Here is a 12,190-nt window from a genome sequence, read left to right as displayed (position 1 = left end):
TGTGGTGTCTGTTGTTATGTTTCCTTTTTCATCTCTGATTTTATTGATTTGGGTCTTTTCTCTTCTTTTTTTAGTTAGTTGGGCCAATGGGGTGTCCATTATGTTTATTTTTTCAAAAAACCAGCTTCTCGCTTGGCTGATTTTTTGTAATGTTTTTTTGGATTCAATCCTGTTAATTTCTTCTCTGATTTTAATTATTTCATTCTCCTACTAGATTTGGGTTTGGTTTGCTGCAGTTTTTCTAGGTCCTTGAGATGTGCTGAAAGCTCATTTATTTGGTACCTTTCCAATTTCTTGATATAGGCACCTATTGCTATTAACTTGCCTCTCAATACTGCTTTTGCTGTATCCCATAAGTTTTGATATGTTGTGTTGTGAAAACTTCTAAATGTTCTTATCATAAATTTTTTGAAATCCATATCTTGCATTTCTTCTATCTCATCATCTTCATAATCTTGGCTTGGGGTGTTTTGTTTATTTGGAGGCATCATAGTGTCATCGTTGATCTTGTTCCCTCGATTTCTGTGTTTGTTGCTTGGCATAGTTAATTCTTCTTTCATCACTGTGCTTTTTTTTTTTTTTATACTATGTCTGTGTTAAGTGGACTGCCTGCTGTTGGAGGAGCCTTGGAGGCTTGAGATGGGTGTGGCCTGATAGCTCTGCTTGGTTCTTCTGGGTTATGGGTGTGCAAAGGTGACACCCTCAGGTTATGCGTGGTAAATCTCTCCTTTTTATTTATTTATTTATTTAGGAGGTAAGTAATACCGCACCGCACTGCTGTGCAGAATTGATGGTATTTAGCTTCAGATCTCTGGCTTCTACCCAAAGAGTCTGTGCAGGCTCTGTTTCTCCTCTGGACTCCCACTGGGTTGCCTAGGCTACTGAATTGTAGTGACTCAGTTCCTTAGCTCTCCCTAGTTGTTATGTAAATCCAGAGTGAAGGCCTGCTCTTTGTCTCTTGCTTGCCTTTGCAAGGTTGGCAGAGAGAGAAACTCCTCTGTACCAGTACCCCCCCACACACACCTTTTTTCCTTCTCTCCTGTAGTCAGTCTGGTGAACTTTCCCGCTCCCCTCTAGATTCTGACCGCCATTTCCCCGCCAATGTCTCAGGTTACTGAGCTCACCTCCCCTTCCAGCACCGATGTGTGGACTCGGAGCCCTGGGCGTCCCTGCTCTCCCTGCTGGTGTCTGTGTGACATCCACTCCCCTTCCTGCACTGGCGCGCAGACCATGCAGCTCCCGCAGCTCGGCTTCCGCGCGGTGGGCGACCTTGTTCTCCCAGTAGGTCCTCCGAGTCACAGCCACTAGATCCGGAAGAGTTTCCTCTGCAGTTTTTTCCTGATCCTTTTTCTGAGGCTACCATAACTCCACTTTTATTAAACTAAATTTTCCTGGACTATCGGTGCGTGCCCTCACTATTCCACCATCTTGGCTCCACCCCGTCCTTCAATAAAAATATTTTATTTATTTGAGAGGTAGAGTTATAGACAGAGAAAGACGTAGAGAAAGGTCTTCCTCTGCTGGTTCACTCCCCAAATGGTTGCAGTGGCAGGAGCTGAGCTGATCAGAAGTCAGAAGCCAGGAGCTTCTTCTAGCTCTCTCACAGGGGTGCAGGGGCCCAAGCACCTGGGCTATCTCCCACTGCTTCCCAAGGCCATAAGCAGAGAGCTGGCTTGGAAGAGGAGCAGCTGGGATGCAAACTGGCCCCATACAGGATGCCGGTGTGGCAGGTGGAGGCTTAGCCTACTGTACACAGCACAGGCCCCTATTGATCTTGCTATTTCTTTGAAAGGCAGAGAGACAGAGATCCTCAATATCCTGGGTCACTGCTCCTGCAGTCTCCCCCTGTCCCCTGTAGTGACACTGCACACCCACCCCTGTGGGCCCTGCTGAGGCCCTGACGGTGGGTCCTCCAATGCCTCTGTCCCCAGGTGCCGTTCCCCCTGGCTCTGAGGATGCGGGACATCTACATCCTGGAGGGCGAGCACGTGCTCCCGGCCATGGCATACACGGCCCTCAAGATCCATCACAGTGAGTCCTCAGGGCCCACAGAGGCCCGGGTGCTGGGACGGAGGAGCTGGGGGTCCCCCTGCCTGTCCCTCGTGAGCAGGACTTGAGGGAGGAATGAGGGGGTTTGGGAGGCCTGGGTTCCCTTCAGGAGGGCACTGAGAATCCCCCTGTTGCATCCCCAATCCCAGGCCCCCACAGACCACAAGGAGAAGTGGCCAGGGTCATCGCACTGGAAAGTGGCCCCTGAGCAGTCCCTCCAGTGCTTGGCGTGACACCCAAGACATCCTGGCCCGATGACCACAACTGTCTGCACACAGGACCCTCCTAGGACAGGTGGGTGGGTTCCCACCTGGATGTGGGCAGGGCTAGAGGGAGGTGGGGCTGTGGGAGACCCTGTGCAGTGAAGGGGAAACCAGCCAGCACTGGATCCCCTTTAGCCATCTGAGAACCCCTGGAAGGCCCAGGTGCCCTGAGCCCAGTTGTGGGGGCTGAGTGCACTCCTGTGAGCAGGGGTGGGCACAGAGACAGGTGCTGGGGGCCCCTGCGGCAGAACTCAAGGGCAACTGAGTGTGGGCTCTGCAGCCCTAGCCTCGGGCCAACAGAAGTCAGCGGGACCCGGAGCATCGCTGGCCTCTGGGCTCCGGTGGGGAGGGGTCCCCGTGCTCGTCCCCTGCTGCTGCTGCCATCAAGGACCTGAGCGCCTGGGTCCCCATGCAGAGCAGAGATGGGCTTGTCCCAGCTCTAGAGGCTCTAAGTGGAGGTCCAGGTGCAGGCTGTCCAGGCACTGGGGAGGCCCCACTGCGCCTCCAGATGCTGCCTCCCTGGGTGCTCCTGGGACCGTAGCGGTGACAGCCCAGTCTCACCAGGAAAGAGACAGTGGCCCAGGGGCAGAGGACACAGGGCACCCCTGCCACCTCTTTAGAAACTGCATTCCCTGTTCCCAAGGGCCTGAACCGGACTCCATGTCTGCCCCACAGCCCCAGCTCTCACCCCATCATCTTAGGCTCAGTTCCTTTCCAGCCATGTTGGAGGGACTCAGATGTGGGTAACTCAGCGAATGCACTGTTAGGGCGCAGGAGGTCAGGTGGGGGAGGTGACGGGGTCCTGAGTTGGTGCCTGGGTCCCCAGAGATGAGAGTGAGGTGGGGAGTTCAGGGCCATCCACCCTGTGGGGCTGTGCAGGAGGAGCCGGTGGTGTCCCAGGGCTCCCCTTGCCCGGGCTGCACACACCCTCCCCTCTGGGGCCAGCAGCCTGGAAGAGTCCTCAGCGTCACACGTGGTGATGGGGACCCCAGGATGAGGTCGGGGCAAGCACCGAGCAGGCCAGACGGGGGCTGTGGTAAACAAACCGTGTCTCTTCTTGCAGCCAAGGCTATAAAATGGTGCAGCAGGCCCCTGGGGCAGGCACGCGTCCCCCAGATGCACGTTCCTGCCCCCACTGCTCCGAAGGCCAAAATCACCATTCAGGACACAGTGGCAGTGTGGGAGCAGACCAGGGGTCCCGCTACTCGTGCAGTGATGATCCGTCCTCCAGAAAGCTTTGGCCTCCGCATCTCCGAGAGGGAAGGCATGGAGGAGGAGGAGAGCTGGGAAGGCAGCCCAGAGCCCCTCGGCCTGGGCTCCCCTGTGGGGACCACAGAGTCTCCAGGTTCTGCCAGCCCCACGGAGTCTCCAAAGTGCTCGAGGTGGGGAGGCCTGTGCCAGTGCGCCAGTCTCCCTAACCTGAGCGGGCCAGAGCACAGGGAGGACGACTCCTCCGACGCTGGCAGCCGGGAGGGCCTGTGGATGTGGGCTCCTCCACGGGCCTCGGAGCCCCCGGAACCAGGGCCCATGCAGGCTGTCCCCGCCTGGGGGCCACGGCTGAAGACTTCCCCCTACTGGCATGGCAGCCCCACGCACTCTGGGGACAGTCACGGGCTGGAGCCGGCCAGAGCCAGCCCTGGGCTGGGAGACCAGACCCGCGTGCCCTCCCTGGCCAGAGGCCTCCTTACCTCTTATTCTGTGGGGCACCTGGATGATGGGTGCCTCCTAGAAGAGAGGTCGAGTCCACCATCTGTCCTGCCCAGGCTGGGCAGCAGCCTTCCGTGTGTCTTCACGGCATCCTATGCACTTGGTTGAGCCCCCACCGCCCAGGCTCTTCCTGGGGCCAGGACACCCTGACACTGGAAGACAACAGCCGTGCCAGGAGCCACTGTACTCTCCTCCCCGCCCCCCTCCCCCACCGCCACCCTCAGGTGGTGCTGAGCCTGTATTAAATTGTTCCATGGAAAGGAGTTTGCTCCAGTTTGTGATCCCGGTGCCCAGCGGCAGCAAGCTTCCCCGTGTTCCTGGGGAGATGGGTGGTTCCACAGCCCCCATCCTCAGGCAGAGACCCGCTCAGGACCCTGCAGGCACAGAAGAAACTCCTGGCTCCTGGCTTTGGATCGGCACAGCTCTGGTGGTTGTGGCCATCTGGGGAGTGAACGAGCAGATGGAAGACCTCTCTCTCTGTCTCTGCCTCTCCTCTCTCTGTGTAACTCTGACTTTCAAATAAATAAATAAATCTTTAAAAAATGGAATTATTTATGTATTCAAAATGTAGAGTGACAGTGAAAGAGAGACAAATCCTTCATCTACTGGTTGATTCCCCAGAAGTCCTTGAGGTCCAGTTCTATGCCAAGCGAAGGTCAGGAACCAGAATTCCAACTGTGACTCCCATGCGGGAGCAGCGGCCCACATATTGGGGCCGTCTTCCACTGCTTTCCCAGGCCTGTTGGCAGAGAGCTGGATCCGAAGCTGAGCAGCTGGGACTCGAACCAGCTCTCCACTATGGGATGCCATCATTGCAAGTTAGCACCACCCTGGCCCGTGCACTTTAAATGCTAATATCCATGAACTTATTGAAGTCCTCTCCTACCCATGTGAACGTGTCCTTGTTTAGAGACTTCGGAGAAGCAGGCCACGCCCTCAGCTCCTCTGACAGCCCTCATGTTCCTGGAGCTCCCGTCCCTCCACAAGGGAGGGAAAGCATGGAGAACTGAAGACGGGAGGGCGAGCCCGAGCGCGCAGGGGTGAGTGTGCACTGGGGCTGAGCCTGGCTGTCGCTCCTACTGGGCTCCCAGCTCCTGCTGGGCTGCACCCTGGGGAGCCCCAAGCACATCAGCGCTCCCCACCAGGCCCTCTTGCTGCTCCTGGCCACAGTGGACAGCAGAAGGCAAGCGTGTGCAGGTGGACGAGAGCAGAGCAAGCCAAGGAAGCGGAACTCGCCTTAGCACAAGCTTCCCTCTACCAGCCCAGTCCTGCCACAGCAAGAACTCACGTGCAGGGCAGGTGCTGGGGCACAGCGGGTTCCACTGCTGCTTAGGATGTGGGCATCACAGGTCAGAACGCCTAGAGTCCTGTCCCACTGCTGCTTCCTGGCCAGCTTCCGGCCAGCCCCAGCTGTGCTCCCCTGTGTGGGGGAGGTGAACTTGCAGCTGCAAGACTTCCCTCACCATATGGGTGGTGGTTCCAGTCCCAGGCATTCCTCTTCTGATCTAGCTCTCTGCTATGGCCTGGGAGAGCAGTAGAAGATGGCCCAGGTCCTTGGGCCCCTGCACCCACATGGGAGACCCTGAAGAAGCTCCTGGCTTCGGATGGACGCAGCTCCGGCTGTTGTGGCCATCTGGGGAGTGAACCAGCGGGTGGAAGACCTCTTGCTCTCTGACTCTGTCAATGCTTCTCTGTAACTGTGGCTTTCAAATAAATCTAAAAAAAAAAAAATGGAAGGAGGCCATGGAGGGAGGGAGACTGGGCAGGAGGTGGCAGAGGCAGCAGGGTGGGAGAGGGTGTGTGCGGGGAAGCCAGGGACAGAAGGGAGCTGGGCTCCCCTGGGGCGTCTTTCGGGGAGCGCAGGTGCGGGAAGAGATGGAGAAGTCGTGCACGACCCCTGCCTTTTGACAAGGCTGCACTTCTGTGTGTGTCCTGGTTCTGTTCTCCCCACGGGAAGACAAGGACCTGGGCGTCTCTCCCAGCCCAGCCAGGGCCCTCGAGCCCCAAAGAGCAGAATGTGGTCAAATGCCAAGTAGGTGTTTAGAGACAACTGGTCTACCCCGTGTCCCCTAGCCTTCAGGGCCGTGAGTGCAAGAGAGAAGCAGAGGAGCTGTGCTCCAGCCTGCCTGCCACACTGGCACTGGGTGTCCTGCAGATCCCATAGTCACAGCAGCCAGTCGTCAGGGTCCCAGCCAAGGTGCGAGAGGCTGAGCTGGCCCAGGGCTCCAGAGGCCCTGTGTGGTGCTTTCTCCCCTTGCCCAGGCAGGGTTTCCACTGGTTCTGCGCCTTCCCTGCACCCAGGCATGGGCCCATGGTCAGGTCCCCGGGAAGAGAGAGGGAGAAGGAGCTAAGCCCTGTGTTAATCCAGGGCTGGACTTGGCCACTATCAACACACACACACGTGCGCCCTCTGCAACTGCAGGTCATGCAAGCTGTGGCCTGGGTTGGGCGTGGAGCGCCCCACCCCCGGGAGGACAGGCCCCTCCTGTCCCACTGGGGGCATGGAGCAGGTATAAAGGGCCCCGCGATGGCAGCGGCTGTCCCTGCACCATGAAGCCTGCTGCTTGCCTGGTGCTGCTCGGCGCTGCCTGGCTCCTGTTCTCTCTTGCCAGTGGGTGCCAGCCACGGACGCCTGGGCTGGGGGTGCTCTGGGGGCAGGGGCCAGCTTTCCAGGGCAGTGCTGGCTCCCAGGGCGGGGGAAGGGACGCACCTGCCGTGACCCATGCCTTCCATTTCTCTTCAGATTGTGACATCTGCCGGCTGTGCAGACAGCTGTTTATGAATTTCTGTCAGGACCCTCCGATGAGTATATTTCCTATGTGCAAAATTACCAAAGTGACCCGCTAGTGCAGCCCTTGCGCTGAAGCAGTGCGAGATGGGAAACTGACAGCAGAGGAGAAGGGGCACGCGATCAGTGCCGTGGTGAGTCCAGCTGGGCCTGGCCCAACACCGGCTCCTTCCGGGGCCCTGGGGAGGGGCACTGCTCGTGCCCACCACAGCCCAGCCTGGGACTCTGTGGGAAGAACCTCCAGATGAGGACGCAGAGTTGGGGGCCGCCCCCCCCCACGGTGCGGGCAAGTACAGGGAGGGAGACTGTGTGGACCCGGAGCCCTGGGCTCCATGGCTGTTCAGCTCCCCCAGGCAGGCCCAAGACCCTCCAGGGCCGCTGTCCCCACGGCAGCCCTGCCTCTGTAAAATCTCAGCTCTGGCCTCCCTGGCCACAGCCTCTCCAGCGCCCGAGTCGAATCTTCTCCAAGCGGTGACCACTGGGTGCTGTCTGCCTTCAAATCTCACTAACTCACCCTGACCCCTCAGGTGCCCTCCTCCACCCCCAGACCTCATGTTTCCTTCTCCCTGGACCCCACGGCCATCTGGGGCTCCGGAGCCTGGAATTAGACCTCCAACAGCCCTTCCTGTCCTCCCGGGCCTGGCGACAGCTGGGGAAAAAGCAGACCAAACCCTGACTGCAGGTGGAGCACAGGCAGGGATGGGCACTGCTAGGCTGCAAGTGTGCCAGAGACAGAAGGGGCCAGCGGACTGGGGTCTGTGCATTCCTGGAGGCCCCCGGTGCCACTGCCACCTTGCCAGGCCTTCTGTGTAGCCCCTGCCTGTCCCAGCCTCGCCTGCACCCCCCACAGAGAACCTCCCCCTCATTCCTCATCAATGGAAGGATTTTTAGGAGAGCTTCTCAGGCACCCAGGGTGTAGGAGAGGATCTGACTTCAGCTGCCCAGATCCAGTGCCAGGCTGCAGCTCCTCCCCAGGAAGTGCCCTGTGCCTGCGCCCTGCAGGTGTCTATGGGCCCCGGCCTCACCAGGTGTCCCAACTTCTCTTTGCAGAGTAAAATCTTCTCAGATCCTCTTTGTTAAGGGAGCCCTCCCAGCCAGAAGACCCAGGGCCACCCTGGGCCTACGTTCTCAGCAGGTGCAGCCCCGCGCACTGGCGGCCTCTCAAAGGAGGAGGCAACAATAAAAGCCCGCATTGCACAGAGTCTGCTCAGTGCTGGACCGGACACCGGGCGGGGGTGTGGGAGGCGGGCAGTGCAGCGGGGCCGGCTGCCGTGACTGCCAGTGGTGGCTGGATCCAGGGCTGTCCGTGTTGTTCCTGCAGGGGTGCAGTGTGGGGCGGGGCGGGGGGGTGTGTGGTCTCCGTCGCCATGGCCGAGATCCGCAGGACACACGCGTCACTGACCAGGCATAGCCAGCTAGCCTCCTTCAGAGCGGCAGTGAGAGTCCCAGCGTCACCGTGAGCACACTGCGGATCAGAGCCGGGGCGCGTGCCCAACTGCACAGCAGCAGCCACTCTGCTGCCCCGCCCTCTGCAGGGAGACCTGCTCGGCTGCTCAGTGTGAGGCCATGCACGGTAGCAGTGGTGCCCACCTATAGATGGATATGAGACCTCCCACCTCCAGGCCCAAGGGACATAAGGGGTGGGAAGGGGTCCCTGACCAGACAGAAGGACCTAAAGGTCAGGGGGCATGAACGCCCCTGGCCATGATCCAGAAATCCTCTCTCGTGCCTCAGCTGGTCCCAGTGCCAACCCCCAACTGTGGACGCAGCTGTGACCCCGCAAACACACCCCGCGTGGGGTCTCCCGCACAGTGGGCCCAGGGTCTGGGTGTCTGCGGTGGCTCAGCCCTGTGGTCATGATGCTGCCGCCTGTCTCAGGCCCCCCACACACCTGTCTGTGCCCTCTGGGCCTGGATCTGCTACCTGCCCCCTGCTCTGTCACAACTCACTGAGGGCACTCGGCACAGGGCTGTCTCGGGAGGAACATCTGTGTCATCCTGGTGACCAAGGAGCTGCTGGGAGGCCCAGATAGCAGCCGCTCCTGTCACCGGTGGCATGCTGGAGGGGGGCAGGGTGGGCTGATTCTTTTCCTGTTTCTCCCACACTTGTACCTGGGCTGGCTTCACAGAGAGAAGAGGTCGGGGTGGGCGCTCCAGGCAGCGGTGAAGTCCCGGATTGGGGCGCCCACATCCCCAGTCAGAGGGCCTGGTTCTACTCCCAGCTCCTTGGCTGCCATTCCAGCTCCCCGCTAATGCACACTCGGGGGTTCAGGTGGCACCTGCAGGTGGTGGTCCAAGTACTGGGGTTCCATCACCCAGGAGGGAGGGAGACCCAGATGCATTTCCTGCCTTTGGCTGGCCCAGCCCTGATTCTGGGAGCCCAGCACTCATGCCTTCCCAGGGCCCCACCCCATCTCACCTAGCAACCTCCTACTCTGCCCACCTCTTAAAGGTCCCACAGCCCTCTTGGTGCCACAAACTCTGTCTAAAGCACTTACCCCAGGGGAGACCTGCTCTTTGTGCTCACTGAGCTCCCTCCACAGAGGAGCAATGGGGGACCCCTGCCTCTGCAGGAGTGAAAGGGAGCCCAGGGGACGGGAGGGCTTGGGGAGCAGAGACCCCCTCATTACCCCACCTGTGGGACCCTGGGGCTGTGTCCCACCACACTCCGTCTGACAGATGCAAATCTATGTGCAGTGAGGACACAGGCGACACCAGGTGTCTCGGTCCGCTCTCTGCTGCTGTGACAGAATCCCACAGACTGGGGCGATGTCCAAGCCACACGAGCTGATTGGCTCACGGCTCTGGAGGGCCTTCGTGCTGCATCCAACATGGTGGCCAACATCCCATGGGGGTGCAGGGAGCGGCGGGTAGAGTCAAAGATGTAGAGAGAAAGAGGGAGAGAAGTAGAGGAACTTGCTTTTATCTTGAAATTTAATTTTTATTGTTTAAAGATTTATTTATTTTAAGGCCTCAGCCACTGGCCACTGCAGGCCTCTGGAGAAGGGAACAGTGGATGGAAGCAACCACACCCCAAGATCCACGAATTAAACATATGTAACAACACCTTGATGATAAGGAAACATTTGTAGCAACAACAATGGGAACTCACCCCTGTGCACCCTAAGCCACCCCAGGAGGCCAGCGTCAGTCCATGCAGGAGCTGGGTTGGGGCCCATGCACCCATGCTCCCTGCACACGGACTCTGGGGAACAAACCTCCCCCCGAGTGAAGGAAAATGCAATGTGGAGAACACTAAGCCTAGGCATCTGGAGTTTGAACTGAGGCAGAGAAAGGAAAACGAATGGGCATCCTCCACCCAATTAGGAACATTACACTGCTGAAGCTGAGTGGTCCCCATTCAGCACTCGCTGTGTTATTTTACAGCACTTTGTGAGTCTTCCAGAGTTTACAATGCAATTTAAAGCGGAGAAGCTGAGTTGGGGGGGGAGGGGGGAATATAAGAATCAGTTAAAACCCAAGTGTTGCTGGACAGCATCTCTGGACCACGACACAGCTGTGCACTCACTAACACTCCGCAGAGGAGGCCAGCAGGTGTGTGGGTGACCAGGGCCCTGCACCCTGTGGTCTCCATGCCAGGGCAGGGGAAGTGGGCAGGGAGGTAGAGCAGTGGGCCCTTGAAGGGAAAAGAACCGACTGTGGCCATAAGGTGGCAGCCTAGGGGCAGTGTGGGGCCCATGACCAAGGAGGTGCTGGGGGAGGGCTGAGCCACTTTCCCAGGGGGAGCAACCTTGCGATCAGCACCCCGGGGAGCCACTGGCCTGTGGCTACTCCTGCCTGCGGCCTGACACGTGCTGTCCCTATCCTTATGGTCAGCAGCAGCCCGGTGTTACCAGCATGCAGCTCAGGTGCTAGTGCCCAGGAGTTCTCAGTGCTCTGTGCCTGAAGCCCTGGCCCGTGTCCAGGACAGGGCCCTGGTTCCCGCTCTGGACAGGCTGGGCCACACTGGCTGAGGTGCTCAGCAGGACGCTCCCCTGCCTCCATCCCAGAGGACCCCTGTGTCCACCTCCTACAAGTCCAGGGAAGAAGGGCTGGAACAGAGCAGGAGGGGCAGCAGAGGGTGGCAGTGCTGGGGTGGGGCCTGTGGTAGGACAGGAGGCTGCACCCTGGGAGTCTCAGTTCAGGTCATGGCAGGGGCAGCCCCGAGTGTGGGGATAGGTCTATGTGGGGCTCCCTATGCGACCTTGTGTTCAAAGAAAGAGGCCTTCACAGTTGGGCTGTAATACAATTGCAGAGGCAGAAAGGAGGGGCGGGAGGTGCCGGTTGCCTGAGACTTGGGACCGTGACGGCAGGTGGCAGAGGGCCCTGGCACCCCTGGTTCCGGGGCAGTTCTGCCAGAGCCCTGCCCTCTTCACCTGGGCCCTGGGGAGAACACAGGCCCCACTTCTGGTGACCTTTAATGAAGCCAGGCCTGAGGACCCTGAGCCCTGCCACAGCAGAGCCACTAGGGATTGGCTGGCAGGCTTCTGTGATGTCACAGTCACTGAGATGCGCACTCTGGGCTGGGAGGTGACCAGAGGCCAGTAGTGCGTCTACTGCCCAACTGACCAGTTGGTAGTGTAGGCAGCAGGCGCATTTCAGAGAATCACATGGATTTGCGATGGAGGTGAGTGGCACTTGCTCTAACATGAGCTGTGGCGTGGGGAAGGTCCCTACCAGGGGGTGGCCCTGGTCTCCCACACCGGATTCCATGAGTGACGTGGCAGAGTTCTGAGTGCTGCCCCTGTGTACAGAGTTTGTACACAGTCGTCTCATTCCTCCCGCTCTGCTGGTCATCAGATTCGAATGGGCCTGGGTGTGAGTCCGTGTCTGGACATGGGTTCAAGACTAGGTGTCGGGTCAGCTGGTATCAAGTGGGGCAGGGAGGCCAGCTCTGAGAGCCCCAGAGATGCGGGAGCTGGGAGCAGGCCAGGGAGCCCCGTAGACTTGAGCCCCCTGGAGGACACATGGCTGCCAGCCTGGGGGAGGAGCATCCTTTCCAAGGGCAGGGGAGGCAAGGTGGGGGCTGTCCTTCACCAACCGTCCCTAGTCCCTGAGCTCTGCACAAGTCATAATCCAAGGACCCGGCCACCAGGTGCCCGCCTGCCTGGCTGTGTGGCAGTCCCCCCTCTGACCAGGGGGACAGCCCTCAGGGCAGCATTCCTGTGGGCTCCCCAGTGCTGGCTCCCATGTGTGTGTGTGTCTTACAGATTGGATATGAACGCCCTGAGGTCCCGGAGGGCCCAGGAGCGAGCAGAGCTCATCAATAAATATGAGCAGGTACTGGCCAGGGTGCTGGGGGAGGAGGTGGGGCCCTGCCTCAAGGACTGTGCCTGTGAGAGCCAGACCCTGCCTCCCTGGGGACACAGGGGAGGGGGCAGGCG

At 59.2% G+C, this 12,190-nt stretch overlaps 1 protein-coding gene across 7 annotated transcripts in view; it reads left to right on the top strand.

Annotated features, from left to right (window-relative positions):
* LOC138846704 (putative ATP-dependent RNA helicase TDRD12) overlaps positions 1-12,190 on the top strand; it is a 55,264-nt gene that overhangs the window by 32,519 nt on the left and 10,555 nt on the right. For 3 of the 7 annotated variants that reach the window (XR_011384244.1, XR_011384245.1, XR_011384242.1), the window contains exons 4-5: positions 1,932-2,031; positions 2,199-12,086. Coding sequence is in view for 3 of the 7 variants with exons in the window: in XM_070063232.1 (XP_069919333.1) it covers positions 1,932-1,953 (22 nt within the window). In the remaining 4 variants the exon portion in view is untranslated. Of the gene's footprint in view, positions 1-1,931; positions 2,032-2,198; positions 12,087-12,190 lie in introns of those variants that run through there. The other 4 variants (XM_070063232.1, XM_070063234.1, XR_011384243.1 and 1 more) reach the window with 3 other exon arrangements.

Source organism: Oryctolagus cuniculus, chromosome 18, assembly GCF_964237555.1.
Source record: "Oryctolagus cuniculus chromosome 18, mOryCun1.1, whole genome shotgun sequence".
In the NCBI taxonomy this organism is placed as follows: domain Eukaryota; kingdom Metazoa; phylum Chordata; class Mammalia; order Lagomorpha; family Leporidae; genus Oryctolagus; species Oryctolagus cuniculus.
Note: the sequence above shows the minus strand (reverse complement) of the source record. Positions and strands in the feature narration are given on the sequence as shown.